The sequence below is a fragment of the Myotis myotis genome, unplaced genomic scaffold, assembly GCF_014108235.1.
Source record: "Myotis myotis isolate mMyoMyo1 unplaced genomic scaffold, mMyoMyo1.p scaffold_m19_p_47, whole genome shotgun sequence".
In the NCBI taxonomy this organism is placed as follows: domain Eukaryota; kingdom Metazoa; phylum Chordata; class Mammalia; order Chiroptera; family Vespertilionidae; genus Myotis; species Myotis myotis.
Window position 1 is genome coordinate 824,477 of NW_023416354.1, and position 23,731 is coordinate 848,207.

General features: G+C 60.8%; 1 protein-coding gene across 3 annotated transcripts; it reads left to right on the plus strand.

Moving 5' to 3' along the window:
- Positions 1 to 1,225: 1,225 nt before the first annotated feature.
- RILPL1 (Rab interacting lysosomal protein like 1) lies at positions 1,226 to 22,446 on the plus strand. Of its 3 annotated transcripts, none has more exons than XM_036307375.1 (8): positions 1,226 to 2,021; positions 7,301 to 7,451; positions 9,729 to 9,847; positions 10,670 to 10,891; positions 15,191 to 15,363; positions 16,859 to 16,951; positions 19,942 to 19,965; positions 21,968 to 22,446. In XM_036307375.1, the coding sequence occupies exons 1-8, from the start codon at positions 1,728 to 1,730 to the stop codon at positions 22,110 to 22,112; spliced, it is 1,221 nt and encodes a 406-aa protein (XP_036163268.1). In that variant the 5' UTR covers positions 1,226 to 1,727; the 3' UTR covers positions 22,113 to 22,446. The 3 variants fall into 3 exon arrangements, with proteins under 3 accessions (XP_036163268.1, XP_036163271.1, XP_036163269.1); XM_036307378.1 differs by lacking the exon at positions 19,942 to 19,965 and adding an exon at positions 19,585 to 19,672 and having other exon boundaries at positions 1,235 to 2,021; positions 21,968 to 22,106; XM_036307376.1 differs by lacking the exon at positions 19,942 to 19,965 and having other exon boundaries at positions 1,238 to 2,021; positions 21,968 to 22,112.
- The last annotated feature ends 1,285 nt before the right edge of the window (positions 22,447 to 23,731 follow it).

The following is a 23,731-nucleotide window of genomic DNA, read 5'->3' on the forward strand; positions in this document are numbered from 1 at the left end:
CATCAGTAAAATGCTGCTTCCACGGCACGAAAGAAAGTCTTTTTGGCATCGAGTTGTGACTGGCGATGAGAAGTGGATTTATTTTGAGAATCCCAAACGCACAAAATCACGGGTTGATCCAGGTCAACCATCAACATCGACCGCAAGGCCAAGTCACTTTTGATGGGATTGGGAAGGTGTGGTGTATTAGGCGCTGCTAAAACCAAGTGAAACCGTTAGTACTGATCACTACCGACAACAAATAATCAATTTGAACCAAGGCACAACTAGCCTCTCCTTCACCCAGGCGGGCAAAGGGACCCCCACAGAGACCCTCTGGCCCTGGGGAACCCCAGGAGTCATCAGGCCACACTGGAGAACCGAACCCGCGGAGTAAGGAGGAAATGTTTTGAGTAATGCCTGGCACGTGGGAAGGATAAGCATTAGATGCTTTCAAACAGCAAATGCCTTTCCTGTGTTGACTTTTCAATCAACATGGAGCCAGCTTGGGGTGGGCTTTCCGGCTCCAAGGCCACTCAGGGCCATTTTAGGGAGAAGGCAGGGGCTGTGGGGGTGCAGGAGGGGGAGGAGCGGGGAGGGGTGTGGGCTCAGGAAAGGACCCCCGGTGGTGGGGGTGGGATGTCTGACGGCAGGACGAGTGGATTTAGCCAAGTCAGAAGGGCAGGGGGCGCGGGACCAGGAGACCCTGAGAGCCAAGCCGGCCGCGCCTCCCCGTAAAGTGGTCAAGTCACAGGGAGCCGGGCCGCTAGTGGAAATGGCTAGGCGGCGCGGCGCCTTCGGGGCAGAGGACCCCTCCACCGTGCGCCCCTCTCTGGGGGTGGGAGGCGGGCGCCCCTCCTGGGGCGCAGGCCCCGGCTCCGGCGGGTCCGCTTCGCTTCCTCCCCAGGATGGGTCCATCCCGGCGTCCACCCCTCCACCCTCCCCAAAGCGGGGGCCGCCCCCCGACGCGGCCATCGTCCAGAACCAGCGACCCCCATCCCTGTCGCCGCCGCCCCCGCTCCTCCGGGCTAGCCTCGGACCCCCTCCTTTCCCGGGGACGAGAGGGGCGGGGAGGAGCCAGGACCCGGCCGGGATCCAGGAGGGGGCGGTGCGTGGGGAGGGACGCGCGGGCGGGTGGAGCGGGGGTCGGGGGGGCCGCCGAGTCGGCGGATGGGAGGGATCGGTGCCCGTGGGGACCCCAGGGCGCCCCCAGGCGGAAGAAGCCGGACGCGCCCCTCGCCAGGCCGGGATCTGGGCGGGGCGCGCGGCATCCCCGCGGGGGGAGTCGGTCACCCGGTCTCGCCGCCGCCAAAGTTTCCCGGAGCCGCGGCGGCCGCCCTTCCTTCCCAGGCCCTGGGCGTGGGGACGACCCGCGGGCGAGAACTGTTTCCGAGGGCAGCGCGGCCGCCTCTCCGGCCAGACCCCGTGCCTCCATAGCGCCCAACTCGGATTCCCAACTTGGGAGGCGCCGCGGGCCTGCGCACGCGCGCCTTCCTCGCCGCCGCCTCCTCCTCCTCCTCCCCCTCCTCCCCCTCCTCCTCCTCCCCCGACTTGGGAGCAGGATCCGGGCCGAGCGGACGCCGGCTCCCGCGCACGGATTGCCGCCCGGGCTCCGGCTCCGGCTCCGGCTCCGCCCGCGCCCATGCCGGCCGCCCGCCCGCTGCGCCCCCGCCCGAGGGCCCGCTGAGCGCGGCCGGAGAGGGGCGCGGGGAGGGCGAGTTCGGGGAGTTGCACTAGTTGGCGGGGCGATGGAGGAGCAGGAGCGGGGGTCGGCGCTGGAGAAGAACGTGGCGGAGCTGACGGTCATGGACGTGTACGACATCGCGGCGCTGGTGGGCCACGAGTTCGAGCGGGTCATCGACCAGCACGGCTGCGAGGCCATCGCGCGCCTCATGCCCAAGGTCGTGCGCGTCCTGGAGATCCTGGAGGTGCTGGTCAGCCGCCACCACGTCGCGCCCGAGCTGGACGAGCTGCGCCTGGAGCTGGACCGCCTGCGCCTCGAGAGGGTGGACCGCATCGAGAAGGAGCGCAAGCACCAGAAGGTGGGCCGCGGCCGCGGGGAGCCCCTCCGGGCCAGGGGCCCGTCGGCCCGGGGCGCGCGCACGGACGGGAAGGCAGGGACCCGAGGAGAGCAGAGGCCACTGGGGGGCAGGCGGAGGGACCGGTCGGGGGTGGGGGGCGCCCTGGCCCGCTCTTGCCCAGCCGGGGACACTGCCCTGTACCACCCGGGGATGAAGGGCAGTTCTTTGGAGTCAGACCCGAGTTCCAATCCCACCTTGACCATTCAATAGCTTTGTGACCTCAGGCGAGCTCCTTAACCTCTCTGGGCTTGATTTCCTCGCAGGTCCAATGGTGACAGTAATAGCAGCCAACTTAGAATAGAACGTATCGAGATAGCATCTAAACGGCCCAGATAATATTACATTTTTTCAGAAATGGATTCAGCTTCCTGCCCTTCCCTGTCACCCAGGAAGAGGAGATACAGGCCCCTTTTTCCTTCTGTCTCAGGGCCCTGACAGCAGAGGGGGCGTGACTTCCAGCCCCTGGGGGACCCGGGTCCCTGGGTTCCTCTTGGCAAATCGCTTCCCAGGCTTCCTCCTGGGTTATCAGCCTGTGCTCCCAGGTGCTCTCTCCCCCTTGATTTTATCTTTGGTTCTCACAAGGTGAGGTGGGAATGATCTTCATCTCACAGATGAAAAACGGAGGGTGTGTGGGGGGGTAAGGACCTGTCCCACCTTAGTGCTGCGAGAGCCGGGTCCCCAGTGAAGACAATTCTAGTGTCTCTCGTGGTTTAAGTTGGGGAAGGATGCCCACTGGCCTGGCTCAGTGGTTGAGCGTCAGCCTCTGAACCAGGAGGTCAGGGTTCGGTTCCCGGTCGGGGCACAGGCCCGGGTGGCGGGCTCCATCCCCAGTGGGAGGCGTGCAGGAGGCGGTCGGCCCATGATTCTCTCTCATCATGGATGTTTCTCTCTCTCTCCCTCTCCCTTCCTCTGAAATCAATAAAAATATATTTTAAAAGAATGAATTGGGGGAAGGCAACGATTTGGGGCAGATTCAAAGCTGAGCCCCTGCCCTGTGGGCTGGTGACTCAGGGCCTCCCCTCTGGGCCAGGCGTCCAGCTCAGGTGCCTGGAGAGGAGGAAGTGGGAGACTGGTTTCCGGTCAAGCCCTCAGCTCCGGGAAGCTCCTGTCAGACACCTTCCGCCTGGGAACAGGAGGAAACGCCTTTCCTGGGGCCCAGGTGCCTGACAGGCTCCGGCTGGCTGTGTGGCCTCAGGAAATACGCTGCGCCTCTCTGAACCCCCAGCAGGCCGTCGCCTACGGCCTAGTGCAGTGATGGCGAACCTGTGACACGCGTGTCAGAGGTGACACGCGAACTCATTTTTTTGGTTGATTTTTCTTTGTTAAATGGCATTTAAATACATAGAATAAACATCAAAAATATAAGTCTTTGTTTTACTGTGGTTGCAAATATCAAAAAATTTCTATGTGTGACACGGCACCAGAGTTAGGGTTTTTCAAAATGCTGACACGCCGAGCTCAAAAGGTTCGCCATCACTGGCCTAGTAGGTCCTTTGAGGTCTGAGTGTTTTTCCACGGAAAATAGCCCGGGCCCAGGCCGTGTCTGCAGTCTTTTTTTTTTTTTAATGTGTTTTTGTTTGTTTTTGTTTTTTTTTATATATATTTTATTGATTTTTTACAGAGAGGAAGGGAGAGGGATAGAGAGTTAGAAACATTGATGAGAGGGAAACATCCATCAGCTGCCTCCTGCACACCCCCACTGGGGATTTGCCCGCAACAAGGTACATGCCCTTGACCGGAATCGAACCTGGGACCCTTGAGTCCGCAGGCCGACGCTCTGTCCGCTGAGCCAAACCGGTTAGGGCGGTGTCTGCAGTCTTAACCGGAGGGCAGGTCCTGGGAAGCTGAGAGCACCTGCGTGTGAGGCTGGACTGGGCTTGTCCTCAGAGGTCCCTGTGCCCTGGGGTCAGGAAGGAAACTCAAGCTCCCAGGACTTAGGCAGCGCTTCCTTCCCAGGTCACCCCGCCAGCTTGACGGCACCTGGTGCTGCAGCTGATGTCGCGATTCCCAGGGCAGGGACGTTGGAGCCAGACAGCCTGGTTTCCAGCCCTCCCGCCCAGGGGCTGTGTGATCTCGGGCAAGTCACCGCACCTCTCTGTGCCTCAGTATCCCCAGCTGTGAAAGGGGATAACAGTGCCCACCTCGTAGGGTTGTGGTGAGGACTATGTCATGGATGTCATGTATGTTCATGTATGTCAAGCGCTGGGACAGAGCCCAGCTCATTGTGAGGGCTTTGTTAACATTGTCTTTAGGCCCGGAGAGGTTTTCACTGGCATCAGGGACCCCACCTCCATCCCAGGCACCCTGACTCCTGCCCCAGGGGGCTCCATCTCTCAGAGAGGGAAGGATCTTTGAAACCCTCTTATGGCTCTTAAAAAAAAATTTTTTTTTAAATTTAATTTATTGACTTCAGAGAAGAAGGGAGAAGGAGAAAGAGAGAAACATCGATGATGAGAGTGAATCATTGACCGGATGCCTCCTGCAAACCCTCTACTGGGGATGTGCCCTGACTGGGAATTGAACCCTGAACTCCTGGTTTATAGGTCGGTGCTCAACCACTGAGCCACACTGGCCCAGCCCCTCATGCCTCTTAACAGGGACCAAGGGGCTTAGCCCAGGTCACACAGAGTCCTAGCACCCATGTCCGCACCCCCGGCTTTGGTCCTTCTGCAGCGGAGAGGCCCCCCTGGGAGACGGCGGGGGCCACCAGGCCTGGAGTGGGTGGAATGCCCGGCCAGCTGCCCTTGTCGCCTCTGGAAGGCTGCACCAGTGTGCTCAGGGGCAGGGCCTGTTTGTAAACACTGAGGAGGAGGCTCATCGATCCCAGGACAACAGCCTTGTCCCCAGCCCAGCCCCAGCCCCTTTCAATTGTTCTCCTGGCGAACTGAGAGAGTCCTCCGGCTCCACCCCCAGCCCGCCCCGCCCCTGCAATCTCAGAGGCTCTTCAAGGTGTTATTTCCACAATGTGGAAAATGTCCTCCATCTTATCCCTCCCTCCCTCCCTCCCTCCTTCCTTCTCCCTGGCTACTGAGTCTGCAAGCCCATTGACAAGTCACAGCATGCTCCTTGCCTCCCGGGGGGCCTGTGAGAGAGAGAGAGGGAGAGCAGGGTCCTCACCTGGTGGGGGGTGGGCATTGGGGAGGCAGGAAACACAAGTGTTGGCAAGCAGTGGCTGTGTGGGCCCAGTGGCTTGTAATGTAAGTAGCATATATTGTTTATTCGTTAGAATTATTTATTGAGTACCTACTGTGCGCCTGACACTGTTCTGGGAGAGAGCAGGGACCGCAGTAGGTGAGGTCTTGGCCCTCAGGGACCCTCCTTGCCAGCACAGTGCCGCCCCATGGAAATACCGTGTGGCTTGTCACATTGATGAAGAGACACAGATGAGGTTAATTTTAATAACATACCTTATTAAAAAACATTTTTATTTCAGAGAGGAAGGGAGAGGCAGAGAGGGATAGAAACATCAGTGATGAGCGAAAATCATGGACCGGCTGCCTCCTGCACGGCCCCCACGGGGGATCGGGTCCGCCACCAGGGCCTGTGCCCTGACGGGGCATCGAACCCAGGCCCTGCCCTTCACCTCTCCTGTGACCTTGAGCCCGCTGTGCGAGCACTTAGTTACTGCACCCCTTTGCCCATGCCACGAGCTTCCTAGAGAAGGGGAGCGGATTTAGGAGCTTATTCCGGAGACAGACGGAGGCGATGCTGCCATCCGGCCCCCGGGCCAGCTGGTGACGGGCTGTGGGAGGAAACCGCTGTGGGAGGAGCCGCCTCAGCCCTTCCTGGTGCTGGCACTGCCAGATGGTTTGTGCCCATGAGCCATTTACCCTCACGAGGGCCCCTTGGGGGACAGATTACACTCCTTGCCTGGTGTCCCCGGCTCCCAAAGGTTGAGTATTTGTCCAACATCAGCTAGGACCTGGCGGAGACCATTCGATCCCGGTAAGCAGGCTCCGGCGTCCACGCTTTCCCCAGCCTTCTGTGCGGGCAGCGGCGATAATGCTGCCGAGTTTGCAGTTTTACAAAATGCCAGGTTTTTTGGTAACAGCTTTATTGAATATAATTTGCATATCATGCCACTTACCCCTTATAGCATACACCTCCATGATTTTAGTCATTTCGCAGAGCTGTCCACCCATCACGACAGTCCGTTTTGGAACATTCTCATTGCTCAGAAAAGAAAACCCGGATGGCCCTGGCCGGGGTGGCTCAGTGGGTTGGGCGTCATCCGCGCACCACAAGGTTGCTGGTTCGGTTCCCAGTCGGGGCGCATGCCCAAGTTGCGGGCTCGATCCCTGATGCGGGGCGCGCAGGAGGTGGCTCTTTCTCCTCTCCCTTCCTCTCTCTCTAAAAAACACACCCATACTCCTTAATAGTCATTCCTTACCCACCTCCAGCGTCTGCCCCGGACAGCGGCCAGGCTGCTCTGCCTGTGGATTTATCTACTCGGCACGTTTCCCATGAGTGGATCCTACACTGTGTGGGCCTTCGTGTCTGGCCGCTTTCACTTAGTGGATGTTTTGTTTTTAATATTATTTTATTATTTTTTAAATGTATTTTTATTGATTTCAGAGAGGAAGTGAGAGGGAGAGAGAGATAGAAACATCCATGATGAGAGAGAATCATGGATCGGCTGCCTCCTGCACGCCCCCCACTGGGGACTGCGCCCAAAACCCGGGCCTGTGCCCTTGACCAGCATTGAACCCGGGACCCTTCAGTCCGCAGGCTGACGCTCTACCCACTGAACCACAGCAGCCAGGCTGGTGCGATGTTTACCAGGTTCATCCACGCTGTGGCCCGTGTCGGTGCTTTGCTCCTTTTCACGGCTGAGTCATGTTAGGGCTCCTCAGCTGAGGGAAACTGAGGCTCGCAGTGGCTAAGGAGCTGGCCCAGGACGCTCGAAGAGATGCCCGTGTGAGACGTACGAAGAACTCTGGGCCAGGTGGCAGCCCCCGGGGTCTTTGCAGCCTCTTGCTCCCGCTCCCTGGAGAGAAGTCTGTCCTGACTGAGGGTCTGTCCAAAGGTCAGGGGTGTGGGCTCCCCAGAGCGGCTGCTCCTTCCTCCGTCCTGTCCAGACAGGTAGCAGGTGCTGCGAGCCCGTGGCGGACCTTGGGCAGGTCTCACCTGGGCAGGTCCACACGGGAAGGGCGCCTCCTGTCGTTTGCAAAGTTGCCCTGCGGGCCAGTGTGCCCGATGCCCCAGCCTGGCAGGCCGTGACCGCGCCCGCGCCCTCACAGGAGCTGGAGCTGGTGGAGGACGTGTGGCGGGGGGAGGCGCAGGACCTCCTGTCCCAGATCGCCCAGCTGCAGGAGGAGAACAAGCAGCTCATGACCAGCCTCTCCCACAAGGACGTCAGCTTCTCCGAGGAGGAGTTCCAGAAGCACGAAGGTAGGAGGAGGGGGCGGGGGGGGGGGGGCGCGGGAGAAGGCTGTTCCCGCGCCCATCAGGGGGACGGTCACGGGCACGGTCCCTGAGCGATTGCGACGCTCATCTCCGAAGCCTTTTCTCCTGCGGCCGCGGTCACTGCCCGAGCGGAACTGAGGGACGGACGGGAGACGAGGAGAGGGGCTCGCTCAGCACTGTTCCCGGGGCCTCGCTTCTCTGGCTTTTCTGGGCGCTGGGGACACACATTGGCGGGGAGGGAGCCGCTGCCCCGGGAGCCTGTCTCCTGTGCGGAGATAGACACGTGGACAGACAGGGAGGCCCCGCCCCGGGTGGTGGCCAGTGCTGGGCCGGCGTGGGGTCAGCCCTGACCCTGACCCTGACCCTGACCCTCGGGGACAGTGCGGGGTTCCTGGGCTTTGGGTCTTCCCTTCCCCTTCCCCATAAGAACCAGGCATTGGGCACCAGAGCGGAAGAAGTAAAACGGGGGGGCCCTGGCCGGTTTGGCTCTGTGGATAGAGCGTTGGCCCTTGGACTGAGGGGTCCCGGGTTCAGTTCCGGTCGAGGGCACGTACCTCCGTTGCAGGCTCGATCCCTGGCCCTGTGGGAGGCAACCAGTCGATGTGTCTCTCTCACATTGATGTGTCCCCCCCCCCCCCACTCTCTCGAAAATCCAATGGAAAAATACCCTCGGGTGAGGATTAGCAGCAGCAGCAGACGGGGGGAGAGAGGTGCACGCGGTGCTCAGGGTGTCTGTGTGGACCTGTGTGTTCAGTGCTTTGGGGTCTCTCCCCAGGAGCGGAATTGCTGGGTCCTATGGCAACTATGCTGACTTATCCAAGAACCCGTAGCCATCTTGTCTGTGACGTTTCTGCAGGGCACCCCAGACCTCTGGGGGTGACCTGGGAACGCCCCTGCCTGCCCACGTGATGGCCCAGAGGCCTCAGGGTCCCAGGCATGGACCCGAGCCCCGGGGGCTTCGGCCTCGCCCACCGTCGCCCTGTGCGCACGGCTCCCTCCGTGTGGGAGAGCCGCGCGTCCCGGCCAGCATGTTATGAACAGCCGCGTGGAGGGTGTGATTCTCGCGTGGCTCCGCGCCCAGAGGGTTCGCTGGGAGGCTCCACCCCCACCGGGCGGGAGACCAGGCGGATGCCATGCGTGCTGTGCCTTCCCCGGTTATTTTTATTTGCTCGGGAAACCATGGGAACACAGGGACAGCGGCATCCTTCACCTGTGAGAGGGACAGGCGCCGGGCCAGGGGTCCCTGGGAGGCGTGGCCTTCGAAGTTAGACTGAGGGCCTAGCGGAGACAGGATTTAGGGGTGCCGTCACGAGATGGGGTGAGAGGAGCCAGCCCTGCGTGGCAGGCACTGCCCTCAGAGCCCCTGGCAGCCTCCTGCCCCCGCGGCCTGGACACTCCAGGTTCTACAGCACCTCCGCTCCTTGTTGTCAGACCTCGGTCAGCGGGCGGCAGCGCAGAAACTACTTGTTAGCACCTGCGGGGACCAACTGCAGGTGTCAAGCCACTGGACCAGGGAGATGGGGCTGCAAAGATACGCTCAAGGGCCCTCTCCTGTTTGGCTCAGTGGCTAGAGCAGTGGTCGGCAAACTGTGGCTCGCGAGCCACATGCGGCTCTTTGGCCCCTTGAGTGTGGCTCTTCCACGAAATACCACGTGCGGGCGCGCACGTACAGTGCGATTGAAACTTCGTGGCCCATGCACAGAAGTCGGTATTTTGTGGAAGAGCCACACTCAAGGGGCCAAAGAGCCGCATGTGGCTCGCGAGCCACAGTTTGCCAACCACTGGGCTAGAGCATCGGCCTGCAGACTGAAGGGTCCTGAGTTCGATCCTGATCGGTTGCAGGCTTGATCCCTGGCCATGGTCAGAGTGCATGTGGCAGGCAGCCAATCGATGTGTCTCTCTCACATCGAAGTTTCTCTGTCTAGCTCTCCCCCTCCCACTCTCTCTAAAAAATAATCAATGGAAAAAATATCCTCAGGTGAGGATTAACGACAACAAAAAGATACACCCAAGGGTCTGGAAAATTCTTGGGTTCTGGACAGACAATGCCACCACCAGGGCAGGCGGACCCTGAGCTGGCGTGACTGGCCTGGCCCGGCCTGGGGTCCCTCACCTGCCGAACACTGTCCCCCAGGACCCCTGAAAGGATCAGGCGGGGCGCTGTCCCGTGAGAAAGTGCTGACGTGGGGGGGCGGAGCGGGGAGCTGCGCAGGGTCGCGCGGGCAGGGCGGGGCTCACCTGCAGGTCTCGCTGCCCCCCCAGGCATGTCGGAGCGGGAGCGGCAGGTGATGAAGAAGCTGAAGGAGGTGGTGGACAAGCAGCGCGACGAGATCCGCGCCAAGGACCGGGAGCTGGGCCTGAAGAGCGAGGACGTCGAGGCCGTGAGTGACCAGCCCCACCGCGTCCCTCCTCCCGGCCAGCAGGTTCCAGCCAGAGACAGAGCTCCCTCAGGGGGTTCCCGTCCCCCCCCCCCCCCCCGGTCTCACTCCATGGGCTCCGTGGGGTGCGGATCCTGCCTGAGGCCTGGCGGGCCCAGCCCTGGAACAGCGGGAGGGACCTGCCTCCTGCCTCCCACACCCTGGGGAGGCCCCAGGCCCGCTCAGCCTTGGCTCAGACCCTGAGGCTTCCCCCTGGAGGGCATGGTTCCCAGGCTGCTGGGGGGAGGGGGTGTCTCTGCCTGAGTTGGAAAAGCACACCCCTTTCTTGCCTGGCCGGCGTGGCTCAGTGGTTACGCATCGACCTATGAACCGGGAGGTCAGGGTTCAACTCCGGGTCAGGGCACAGGCCTGGGTTGTGGGCTTCATCCCCAGTGTGGGGCTCGCGGGAGGCAGCCGATCCATGGTTCTCTCTCATCATGGATGTCACTATTTCTCTATTCCTCTCCCTTCCTCTCGCTCGAAAACCAATAACAACATAATTTAAAAAGAAAAACACAAAACACTCACCCCTGTCTCCAGACATGTTACTTCCATCTGCTGGGAAAGTGTCTTCCTGTTCTAACAAGACACGTGTCTTCCATCTGCCATAAAGTCACCACAGTAAATAGACACATGGCCCGCCTCTGGCACCGGCAGAGCTATGTGGACACATGTCAAGCCCACGGAGACGCGGGCAGTGCGAGCGGCACGCGCGGGTGGTCTGCCTGTGCGGGCGCGGCCTGAGCCCCGCGGGGCGCCCCGTCAGCGGCCTTTCTCCCCCCGCAGCTGCAGCAGCAGCAGACGCGGCTGATGAAGATCAACCACGACCTCCGGCACCGCATCACCGTGGTGGAGGCGCAGGGCAAGGCCCTGATCGAGCAGAAGGTCGAGCTGGAGGCCGACCTGCAGACCAAGGAGCAGGAGATGGGCAGCCTGCGGGCGGAGCTCGGGAAGCTGCGGGAGCGGCTGCGGGGCGACCCCAGCCAGAACGGCGAGGAGGAGCCCGAGGTGAGTGCACGCCGGCTCCGGCTGCCTTTTCCCCGGGATGCTTTAAGGGACGGAGGCCCAGAGAGCGCTAGCCGCTGCCTGAAGGACACACAGCGGGGGTAGAGGCAGGTCTGGGCCCCCAGCGTTGTAGCCCAGAGTAGGCAGCTCAGAGGTGGTTACGGGGCACCTGCCATTCTCCATCCATTCATTCACTCACTCACTCATTCACTCATTCATTCCAGTAACTACGATTCATACTACAAGGTCATAGCAGCATTGCTCACAATCGCCAGAAGGTAGAAACAACCTGCATGTCCATTGACGATTCATGGATAAAAAAAGTGTGGTCTGTCCAATCGGTGGAATATTACTCAGCCATGAAAAGGAATGAAGTGCTGACACACGCCATAACATGCATGAACTTAGAAAACATGCTACATGAAAGTAGCCAACACAAAGGCCGCATGCTGCATGATTCCAGTGACTTGAGGTCGAGAACAGGCAAATCCACAGAGCAGAAAGCGGACGGTGGCTGCAGGGTCTGGGGGCCAGGGGTGGGGGGCGATGGGGAGTGAGTGCTAGGGTTTCCCTTGGGTGATGAAAATTTCTGGAATTAGTGGTGATGGTCGCACAACTCAGTGGACTAAAAACACCGAATTCTGTACTTTTAAAAGAGTGGATTTTACGGTACATAAATTACATTTTATTTTTAAAATAATTTTATTGATTTCAGAGAGGAAGGGAGAGGGAGAGAGAGATAGAAGCATCCATGATGAGAGAGAATCATGGATCAGCTGCCTCCTGCCTCCTGCACGCCCCACCCTGAGGATGGAGCCCGCAACCCGGGCCTGTGCCCTGACTGGGAATTGAACCCTGATTTCCTGGTTCATAGGTAGATGCTCAACCACTGAGCCATGGGCCAGGCTTGTGTGGTCTTTTAAGTACACAAGGAAAGTGGACAGGAGCCATCGGGTGAGGCCGGGTTTCAGGCTGAATTCGCACAGTTGGTCCCCTTTGCTGGGCCTGGGGCACAGGAAGGGGCCATGACGGGCCCAGGCAGCAGGAAGCATGCGCAGGGGGCCCGGCCTCGGGATGGAGGCCCTGACGGAGGCGTGCCCTCCCTGACGCCTCTGCACAGGCCGACCTCCCCAGGGAGCAGCGGGCTGGGCTCCTCCCTCCGGCTGTGCCCAGGGCGCCTCGCGGGAGCAGCGGACCATCCGAGATAACCCAGGCCACCGCCACGGTCCCTGGTGCCGTAAGCCTAGAAGGCCCGCTGCCGATCGGCCGATGGCGGCTGGGACGGGCCGATCGGGGCTGCCCCAGGCACTGCATCAGGACCCGTGGCCTCCGGAGAAGCCCGAGCCCCCAGCTGTCCCTCCTCTGCCCCCAGGCAGCGGCCCAAGAGGCAGGACCTGATGGCCAAGCTTCCTGGGAAGCCCCCAAGTTCTAAGGGGCTCAGACACTCCCTGTGAAACAGCCTTCCCTCCTCCAGTGAGGGTGCTCGGGCTCCTCAGAGCCTTCGGTGGGGCTGATGGCAGCCTATGGGCTGAGCAAGGGGAGATGTCGGCTTGAGAGCGGTGTTTATAGGGTCCCCCATGTGAGCAGTGTTTATAGGGGTCCCCCAGTCCGGCGGGAAGGGCTCCTAGGCATATTGTTGGGTTATCGAGGGCGAGATGGAGAAACACAGGCCCGGAGAGGGGCCGGCAGCGCGCCCAAAGGCCTCGGGGAAGGGAAGCCTCTCTCAGTTTATTTATATATTTTAATTGATTTCAGAGAGGCAGGGCGAGGGGCAGAGAGACGGAAACAGCAGTGATAAGAGGGAATTACTGATCAGCTGCCTCATGCACGCCCCCTGCACCCTGAGCGTGTGCCCTGACCGGGAGTCGAGCCGTGACCTCCTGGGTCATGGCCAGCCACCTGGCAGCACCAGCCAGGCTCATTGTGTGAACGGATTCATTTGTGTTGGATAAGGCTGACAGAGCACTGTGCGGTTGAGGGTGTGCACGTGCTGACTGGTTGGTTAGTGCCCTGCAGTGTGAGGCCACCGTAGCGTCAGCCCAGCTTCCATCACGCACGGCACTGCCCCTTCCTTTCTGTGGTGGGAAACCCGCCAGCGTCTGGTCCGCTGGCTGGCACTTCCCAGCTCTGGGCAACCTCTTGAGGGCTTCTCGCCTTCCCCGGGGAGGAGGGGGAGGACACGCCTGTCACATGGCCCCTCCCAGAGACTCAGGAACCTGGGACCTGCCCCAGTGACGGCAGGACCTGAGTTCCGGGGAGGGAGGGCCTGGAGGGAGTGTGGAGCCTGAGATGGGGCCACCAAAGGGGCCCCTGAGGCCTCAGGGGCCGAGGCCGAGAAGGAAAAAGCTGTGGGGAGTCAGCAGCCGTGGGAAGAGCAGGTACCGAGAGTAGCAGCTACGCAGCAACAGTGTCCCCGTGCGGGTCCAGTGTGACCCAATCTTCCCATTTTTATTCAAAAGGAAGCCCAAAACCTAAGCTTTAGTGTGAAGTCTTCTGATCTAAACTCTTTGGCCACTGATTAAAAGTCTTAGAATACAGTCAGAGCCAAACAAAATGAGGGGCAGAGACGGGGTGGAGGGAGGCATAGTTCCTAGCAAACTCCTACACATCCATCAAGACCCCATGCACGGAGACCACATCTGCAGTAACGCCTTCTGCGACCCTCCGTAGAGCTGGGTGTCTCGCACCCTTTCACTGTGCTTGTTACCGTGTGAGTTTCCATTTATGTGGCTCTTCCCTCCACCTGCACATTCCTGTCTGATTCATCTCATTAGCTCAGTGGCCAGCAGCACAAGGTTAACGCTTCACACAGGTTGAATGCGTGTTAGACATTCAGGGACGCTCCGTGGTTAACCCGGGCAGGGGAAGAGAAATGTCGCCATTAGTGAGCTCCTGCTATGTACCGGGCACCAGCCACACGGGTCGTGGGTGGGGGCACCGTCAGAGTCTAGCTGTGCAGAGGGCTACCTTGACCACAGCCCAGCTGGAGGCGTGTCCCGCACACGCGCTTTCCTGGGAGGCGAAGTCCTCCAGCACTTCCTCCCCTGGTTCCTGGGTGGGCGGGGGCCCTACTCTGATCCCCAGCTGGTGTGTGTGTAGGGGTGTCAGGTTGGGTTTCCTGCTGCCCTGCCGCTTGCTGACTCCGGGTCACCCCCTCCCCCCACCCCACCCCCTTGCCTGCCAAGTGGCCCTTCTGTCACCTGCCCTGCCTCGAGGGGGGGGTGTCTCCTTTCAAGTGTCCTTTCCCAGAACAGCCTGTCCAGCTCCCAGGATGCCTTCTGGAGCCCAGCATCCCAGCCCCGCCCCTGACCCAGGCCGCGTCCCCTTGGCCTGTGCCGCTGTGGGGTGTTTGTTTTGGGGGGTTGGGGAGGGTCTTTATTTCAATCCCTCATTCTCCTGTTCTGGAGCGTTCCCTCTCGTCCTGAGCTTTTCCTCCTTCTTTTTATTTTATTGATTTCAGAGAGGAAAGGAGAGAGAGAGAGAGAGAGAGAGAGAGAGAGAGAGAGAGAAACATCAATGATGAGAGAGAATCATGGATCGGCTGCCTCCTGCACGTCCCCCACTGGGGACGGAGCCTGCAGCCCAGGCCTGTGCCCTGACCGGGAATCGAACCGTGACCTGGTTCATAGGTCGACGCTCAACCACAGAGCCATGTCAGTGGGCTTATCGTCATTTGTCTAAAGTTCCTTTTTCTGGCAGAGGGTGGGAGGACCAGGTTTGGATCTGGCCTGGATCAGGTGACTTAGCATGCTGGGATCCGTCCGTGTGACCCTCTGCCCCCACCCCCCGAGCTGGGCTTCCACTGAACCCCAGGGAACATGCCCACGGCCACGGGGGAGAAAGGGCTCGACCAGAAGGCTGGTCACAAGTGGGAAGAGGCACGTGACTTAATCACAAATGGAAAGGTAGAGCGAATTATGCGCAGGCGCTGATCCCAGCTGCTCTGGCCCGATCGATCGATCGCTCGCAGCGGGCTGAGAGAGGCTGGGAGAGGGACACAGCGGGTCTGAGGTGGCGGCCTTGGTGTGCGGATTCTCCTCCTTGGCCGCCTCTGAATGCAGCTGGTAATGAAGCCCCGAGTCAGGTGGGGAGGCGCGGGGTCTGGTGTCCGGTTGGGCAATTGAGAAGGCAGACAATGGACAGGTGGCCGCCGGCTTTCGTCCCCAGAGGACTTCACAGAAGGGGAGCGGAGGCCGCGGGTGCCTAAAATAGCGCCCTGGGCGAGCTGCGGGGGCCAGGAGGGTGGGCAGTGGGCGTGACAGGACGCTGCCAGGAGCTCAGCAGCGTCTCTGCCTCCTGCAGGCGGAGCCCGGCGGGGAGGAGAGCATCTCGGAGGCGGAGAAGGCGGCCATGGACCTCAGGGACCCCAACCGGCCCCGCTTCACGCTGCAGGAGCTGCGGGACGTGCTGCACGAGAGGAACGAGCTCAAGTCCAAGGTGTTCTTGCTGCAGGAGGAGCTGGCGTACTATAAGAGGTGAGCCTCCGGGAGCCCCCGCGGCCCCGGGGTCGTGCGGAGCCTTCTGGTCGAGCCCAGCGGCCCCCGGGGGCGCGCTCCCTGGGGTTCAGTGGGAGCCCAGCGGCCCCCGGGGTCGTGCGGAGCCTTCTGGTCGAGCCCTTGCTCCCCCGGGGGCGCGCTCCCTGGGGTTCAGTGGGAGCCCAGCGGCCCCGGGGTCGTGCGGAGCCTTCTGGTCGAGCCCAGCGGCCCCCGGGGGCGCGCTCCCTGGGGTTCAGTGGGAGCCCAGCGGCCCCCGGGGTCGTGCGGAGCCTTCTGGTCGAGCCCTTGCTCCCCCGGGGGCGCGCTCCCTGGGGTTCAGTGGGAGCCCAGCGGCCCCGGGGTCGTGCGGAGCCTTCTGGTCGAGCCCTTGCTCCCCCGGGGGCGCGCTCCCTGGGATTCAGTGGGAGCCCAGCGGCCCCCAGGGGTCGTGCGGAGCCTGTGGACAGTGAGCTCCTCGAAGACAAGGGTTGCATCTGCGTCTGTTCTGGGGCCTCTCTCTGGCCGAAGTCTCATTCTGGGAAGGCTTCATGGAGGAGGTGGCATTTGAACGGGGCCTGCTCTAACGGAGAGGGTACCCTTCAGGACTGGGCGGGGGGGGGAGGGGGGAGGTTGAGGGGCGGGTGGCGTATTACAGACGGGAGAAAACACAAAGCATTTGCAGAGACAGGAAACAGGAAGTACAGTGGCACCTCGTTTCTTGAACTTACGTGGTTCCGGAGGCTGTTGGAAAGCCTTTTCCCGTCAGAAACCGTGTAAATTGAATTAATTCGTTCCAGACGCCAAATGATTCCGTTTTAACCTTCCTTATATTCAGAACTTGTCTCTTGTGCTGTTGAATCTGTAAAGAAACACTTTAAAAACAAGAGGACACAAAATGTAAATGAGCATTTAACGAAAAGGAAAGGAAATTACAGTAAAAAGGGAAAATTTAACGATCATGATAAGCAGCAACAGAAGCAAAAAGAACCTCTTCTAGAACAGCTTCGAAGCCTTTCCCAGCGCGACTCGCTGAGACGTTCAGTGGGAAACCCTCACGCCTGCGTATTCTCTCCCTTGTCCCCTGAGGTGCTGGCTGCGCGTACGGGTATTGGCACGAAAGGGCGTCGGGTGGAGAAGGGAATTGTTCGAGGTGGGGGACGGTCGAGAAGCGAGGTTCCGCCGTAGTTCTTTGGCTGGAATCTTCAAAGGAAACTGGAAATGGAGATGTGGGTCCCGTCCCTGAGATGCCGCACACGGTCCCAAAGCCAAGGGGTCCCAGGCCCTTGTGCCCGTCGCTTGCAGGGCCCCTCCCTGCTCACTGCCATGCCCCCCTCCCCCAGGGGCAGCCCCCCAGGCAGAGGCCACTGGTGCCAGCCTCCGGGGCCCCCTTATTCCAAGTGCAAGTCCTCCCAGGCCATCAGACAACACCCTTCTGGAATGTTCCAGCTCTCCTGGAATTTTTGACTCTTGCCTTCCGCCTCTCACCCCCTTCCAGTGAAGAAATAGAAGAGGAAAATCGAATGCTCCAGCCCCCGCCCATCGTCCACCCGAGAATGTCCCCCCAGCCGGAGTCTGGGATCAAGCGACTGTAAGTGTCGAGCTTCCGGCCCACGGCTGCTCGCTGGCGGCTGCCCTGGCAGCTCCCTGGCCTCTCACGCCTCCTGGGCACCTGCCCCAGGGCCAGGCTTGTCACTAACCAGCTCCTGCTGAGACGAGACAGGCCTAACCGGGCGCGTGGGGCCTGCCCTTGACTTGAGTTCACCTCTGTGTGGGTGCCGAGTCCTCCTGGGGTCCCTGGGCAGAGGTGTGGGGAAGGCTTGCTTGAGTGGGTCTGGTGGGGTGTGTCCTTGAGGCTGGGGGCGGGGGGTCGTGGCTCCTGCTGCTTAAGGGCTTGGAACCCCAGCTCGAGAGGTGAGGAATGGGCCCGGGTCCGCCCCGCATCTCTGCGTTGCTCTGGGGACTCACCCACCTGTCCCTCCGTACCTTCATTGATTAGTTATTGGTGCATAATGCATGCAGAGTCAGGCCCGGGGCGCTGTGAGGACACGCAAGAAAGAGCAGCCTATCCTTGCCTCAACTAGACTTACAGCTACTGCAGTGTTGTTGGTTTTTAATATATTTTTATTGATGTCAGAGAGGAAGGGAGAGGGAGGGAGAGAGAAACATCAGTGATGAGAGAGAATCATGGATCGGCTGCCTCCTGCACGCCCCACACTGGGGATTGAGCCTGCAACCCGGGCATGTGCCCTGAGTGGGAATCAAACCTTGACTCCTGGTTCCTAGGTTGATGCTCAACCACTGAGCCACGCCGGCCGGGCCTACATCAGTGTTTCTTTGCATCACAAGAGCCTTTGAGATTGTGATGAGAGTTTATAAACCGGCTTGGAGCACTTGAGCGACATTGTCTTCCCCCCGAGTCAGGGGTGGCTCTGAGCTGGGACCCTTCACCCCATTTCTCAGAAGAAAGTGAGGCCCTGGGAGTCGGGACTTAACCCAGGCCCTTTGTCTGCCACCCGGGCTGTCCCACCTCCTCCCGGCCCCACCTCTCCCCCCCACTTGAGTCGCCAGCTGTGGGCCGGCTGCCCAGTTCCCTTATCTCTCCAGGCCCACAAGCCCCAGGCGCCAGTGTCTGCATTTCTGGGCTGAACCGCTCAAGGGAACCAGAAACTCCGCTGCCAGTCAAAACAATGTGCCCAGAGGATGGTCCAAGAATAGCTTGTGATCGCGCAGCTGCTGGCCCCGAGGCCGGCTGGCACTGCCAGGCAGGTCACGCGGGAGCGTCTGAGCGACTCCAGCTCGTCCCCAGCGGACACCAGGCACCGGTGCCCCCTCTGTGTGGCCCCAGCCCCCGATCGGGGTCCCAGGGACCCACACAGCTGCTTCCTGCGGCTCAGAGCGGAGGGGCTGGCCGGAGGCAGGAAGCAGGCAGAGGGGGGCCAGGGAGGCGGCGGGTCAGACAGCGGCCACCAGGGGTGCAGCGGTAGGGGCAGCGGGGCATGCTGTCCCGTCCTCCCCACCACCCTCCCGGTTCAGCCTGGAAATAGCTGGGGCCGCGCCTGGTTTGCTTCCAGAGTTAAAACCAGCTGCAGGGCACCCAGGACGCAGCTGCCTCCTGGTGGGCCGTTCCCTGGAGGGAGGTGATTCTGCAGGGGCTCCCACCGGGAGGCAGGGGCACCCATTCAGGGGCCACACAGGCCCGTGTCCCAGGGCCCCTACGCATCAGTCTGGCCGGCGTGTGTCCAGGCAGAAGGCCCAGCCACGCCTAGGGCCATCCCCACACAAAGCCTGTGTCTTTGGAGTGCACTGTCATGCTGAGAGGGGGTTCTGGCGAAAGTGGGTGCAGGACCGTGTGGCTTGGAGCCCCTGGAAAGCTGACTGTGCCCTCTGGTTTGGCCAGGGGCAGGGCCCATCATTTGGCAGAAGGCATCCCCTCTTCTCACCATCACGTGAGCAGCCGTCCGGGGGGTCCTGCCCAGATGCCAGCCACTCTGGGGCGCACATCAAAGGCGATCCACACACAGAGACTCCCACCCTCGTCCAAAACAGTTCGTTTATGTCCTTTGCCAGCCAACCTCCCAGAAAAACCCAAAAAGAGAAAAAGCCAAGCTGTTCAAAATACGAGACAGTGGATTGGTTGGCGCTCCTGGTTGTCCTGGCCCAGCTAGGGGCCCGACGCGCCCTCCTGTAGGCGGCCGTCCCGCCCCAGGCCTGCCCTGCCCGTCCTCCCTCGGGGGCTGTCACCTGCCTGGTTCTCACCTGCCGGGTGGTTTGCTGGGGACCAGGCGGCTTATACCACAGACAGGCTCCTCGCTGTGCAGGCTAGAAGTCCAAGGCCAGGGTGTCGCTGGTCCTTCCTCCTGAGGCCGTGAGGGAGCGTCTGCCCCGCCCTCTCTCCTGGGGCTGGTGTTGGCCTTTGTTGGCTTCTAGAACCTTCACCTGACCTCCCCCTTGGCCGTCCTTCCTGTGTGCGTGTCCGTCTCCACACCCCCCTTTACAAGGACCCTGCTCCCCTGTAACCTCATCTTAACCAAGTACATCTGAGGGACCCTGTTCCCACAGGATCACCTTCGGAGGCCCCGGCTTAGGACAGCGTGGGGGGGGGGGGGACACAGCTCCGCCGTCACACGGGCCGGGCCGCCCTCCCGGTGTGCGTGGGGCGGGCCTCCTTCCGTGCCTCCTGCTCTTTCATCGCTGTCTGTCTGTCTGTACTTTTCCGAGCAGGATCTTTACAGCCATAATGCCCATGGTAGCGGCTGGACTGATCCTCGACGACCCCACCCTGCAGCCCGTGCGACGACTCGTGTCCCTCGTAGGCACTGGGTGTTTCTGATCTGGTTTTGAGCTTGGCCTGGGGCGTGTGTGCTGCTGCGGCTGCCGCTGGGCTGGCCCGTGCCCTTGGCCGCACTGGCTGCATGGCCGCCACCTGCGTGTCCCCGGGGCAGTGGGTGTGGAGCGCGGTCTCAGACGTGCCGCTCACGGCGGCCGGCCTCGTGAGGCCCGGGCGTCCCGGCTCTGCCCACCGATAACTCTCTCTGTCTTTTCTGTTTCTGTTCTAAACCCACCTTGTCCGTGGTCCAGTAAAGAAGGTCCTTTAAGTGACGGGTCAGTAACCACGCCCACTGCGACCCCCAGCCCTCGCCCACCCCCGCGACACTAACACGTGTTCTCAGTCTTCACGCCCAGCTTTCTAAACTTCTGTGTTTGCCAAGCTGACAGCAGGAAGCTAGTCGATCTGGCTTTTTAAAAAAAATATTTTTAATTGATTTATATAGAGAAACATCATGAGACGGGAACATCATCGATCGGCTGCCTCCTGCACGCCCCTCACTGGGGATGGAGCCCGCTACCCGGGCCTGTGCCCTGACCGGGAATCGAACCCTGACCTCCTGGTTCATAGGCTGATGCTCAACCCCTGAGCCACACCAGTCGAGCTGATCTGGCTTTTTGTGTGTTTTTTGTGTGTGTTTTTTTAAAGGAAAAGCAACGGGGGGACCTATGTGCTGATTCCCTCTGGGTCCCCTTGGACGGAAGTGGCACGTGGCTGGCCTGCTTACCTGAGGGGGGCGGAGAGGGCACGTGACAGCTGTGTGGCTGCTGTGTTTGTGGCCGGCTTGTTGCCCTGACGACCCCTGGAATGAGCTCACACGTGGCCCGGGGTGCAGGCTATGCCTCCGTCAGCCCCTCGCGCACCTGTCACGGAAGAGGTCGTAGCCGGGAGGGAGGGTTTCCCGACAGATCCACTCGCCCCAGGCCTGCGAGGAAGGACCACGTATTCCCGCTGGGAGGTGGTTGCAGGGCCGAGTAGCCATGGAAGAGGCCAGTCATGTCACCCAGATGGGACTCACACTGAGCCCCATGGGCCACAGCACACGCACACACACACACACACACACACACACACAGCGAACAGGCGAGCAGACAGGGAACCACACACAGTGGATCTGCAGCTGGGGTTTCTCGGTGGCTCCTCCCTGTCCCTGTGCCCGGGAAGCGTGGCTGAGCAGTTGGGTCGCTGACCAAGGTCAGAAACCACGACTCAGGAGAACTTGGTGAGGCTCAAAGGAACCTGTTGGAGGCGGGGAGTGCGGAAAGAGGTTAGAAGCCCTCCAGGGGCCAGCCAGGTGGACGGTCGGGCCCAGGTCTCTGCCCAGGAGGAGGCCGCAGACCTCGTTGGAAACGGCCTGTGATGCCACCTTCATCTTCTGGGCATTGGCTGGTGCACTCCGATGGGTCAGTGATCAGTAGGCAGCTGTTTTCAAAAGGCCTCGTGGTCTACATTCAGGTTTTTTTTTAATATGTTTTTATTGATTTCAGAGACTGGAGAGGGAGAGAGAAACATCAATGAAGAGAGAGAACCCTGGATCGGCTGCCTCCTGCACGCCCCACACTGGGGATCGAGCCCGCAACCCGGGCACGTGCCCTGACCGGGAATTGAACTGGTGACCTCCTGGTTCATAGGTCGACGCTCAGCCGCTGAGCCACACTGACCAGGGCCAGGCTACAGTTGCTGTTTCTCACAAGGTGACAGCTCCGCCAGGCTTCCACCATAAGTCAGTTTTTGACGCTCCAGAATGACGTCTCCCAGGTTGCACTCACGTCCGATAGTCGCGGTGTTTCCCTAATCGGAGAGCCACATGTCCCGTCCGTGGGTTTTTAATCGTCTCATTTTCCTTACGTCCCTGCTTTTGCCTCCTCCCGAGCAGTAACATCCAGGCCAGCTGGGCTCTGAGGTGTGCTGATTCGTTCCATAAACACATCGTAACTACATACGGAAACGTCCCCTGCTCGCCCCACGCCTCTCACACGCGTGGCCTCAGGCTCAGCGCCCCGCCTCCTGAGGCTGAGGCGGCCGAGAGGAGGCTTCCAGCAGCCCTTCGCCTCCACCAGCGGGGCGGCCCTCCTAGGGGGCGGGAGGAGGTGGTGCGCTCCCCATCCACACCGTCCCCTCCAAGGGGCCGTGACCGTGACACCAATCCCTGCTGCTTTCCAGCTTAACTCCGCCCGCACCCCCTGTGCTCCTTCCTCCCGGGCCTGGGTTTGCTCCGCCCGCCCGTTTGCCGCCCTGTGCCCCGAGGGCGGCCCTCACGGCTCTCTTCCCCCGCAGGTTTAGCTTCTTCTCCCGGGATAAGAAGCGCCTGGCCACCACGCAGCGGGGCCCGCACGGCCAGGAGTCCTTCGGCCAGTGGGCCCGCGCCCACCGGGACGACGGCTACACGGAGCAGGCACAGGAGGCCCTGCAGCACCTGTGAGCCGGCCGCCCGCCCTCGGACCCGCGCCCGCGCCCGGCGCCATGGGCCTGCCACGGACCCGGCGGCCCAGGGCTCGCGGCCTCGCACGCCCCTCGGGCCAGGTGCCCCTCCAAACGGAGCCTCAGACGGACTGTCCGCGCCGAGGAGGCACGTGGAAAACTTGCCAAACGCTGCGGAGTGTGTGTGGACACCAGGCCCTCCCGTGTGTCGTGGGCGACTGTGGCCCCTCGGTTTCTATTTAATACGCGCGTGCGTGTGCGCGGAGGCCAGACTTCTGCATTAACTCAGTAACACAAGCTTCTTTACGCCAAATACACCCCTTGCCGCTGTTGAACTGCCGCGTGGCTGCTGGGGGGATTCTAGGCCAGGGGTCCCATGGTCGCCTTGGCCTTTTTTTTTTTCTGTCCTCACCAGAGGGCATTTTTCCACTGATTTTTAGAGAGAGTGGAAGGGAGGAAGAGAGACAAGAGAAAGAGACACACATGGATCAGTTGCCTCCCACATGGTCCCCCGTCGGGGATCAAGCCTGCAACCAAGGCACCAGCCCACCCCCTTCAGTCCGTGGGCGACGCTCTGTCCACTGAGCCAACCGGCCAGGGCTCACCTGGCGCGTCGAGTGGCACGCACTGAGGCGTCCCACCTGGAGGTGGCTCAGACAGGGCCTCAACTGGGGGAAATGGTTCGAACTCCACCTGACCTTGTCCTTCACATGCAAGGGCAGGGCCACTTCGTTACATACTGGACTCTGGTTGCTAAGAAACCAGCCATCAGTCAGTTCTCCCTCCAGACTCTGTTTCCAAATTGCTGGAGAGAACCATCAGGAAAGCTTCTGTAGGGCAGGGTGGGGCCTCCTTCTGCCCAGGGCCATTGGACATTCATTACATCACTATCAGGCCATACGAAATTATCAGCGGAAAAATTAGCCTGCTCTATTTGGTCAAACATTTAATTAACTCACCCCTAGTGCCTTGGCAGGGCCCGATTTCGAGGAGCTCATACAGCCCTCGGGCGGGACGTTCCCCACCCTGCTGTAGAGCCTGCTTTTCAGAGCTTACTGCCCATTGGAATGACTAGAGGCTCAGTGCACGAATTCATGCACCGGTGGGGTCCCTCGGCCTGGCCTGCGGGGATCCGGCCGAAACCGGCTCTCCGACATCCCCCCAAGGGGTCCGGATTTCGAGAAGGAGGTTCTTGGGTGACGCATCCCGGAATTGGGCTTTCTCCTCTCTGGTTCTGGATGCATTACCCGAAAACCACAGCTGCCAAGTCACTGCAGCTCTGCAGGCTCCTGCGTTGAGCGTCCGCCCCCTGGTGGTCATTGTGCATCATAGCTTCTGGTCGGACGGTCGCTTAGGTTTTTATAGATGTAGATTCCCAGAGAGTGAAAAGCACACGCACCAAGGAATCTCCCGCCCGCACCCTCCCTCCGCCACCTTTAGTGACCCTCCCATACCCAGCTCCCTGGGCACTGCCTCCTGTCTCCCCCCTGACTGTACTCTCCTGAGTCTCCTTTCTTCTTGGTCTTGGGCACGAACTCTTGGCCAGACCTTCTGTCTTCAAGAACCTCATCTCAGCCCTGGCTGGTTTGGCTCAGTGGATAGAGCGTTGGCCTGCAAACT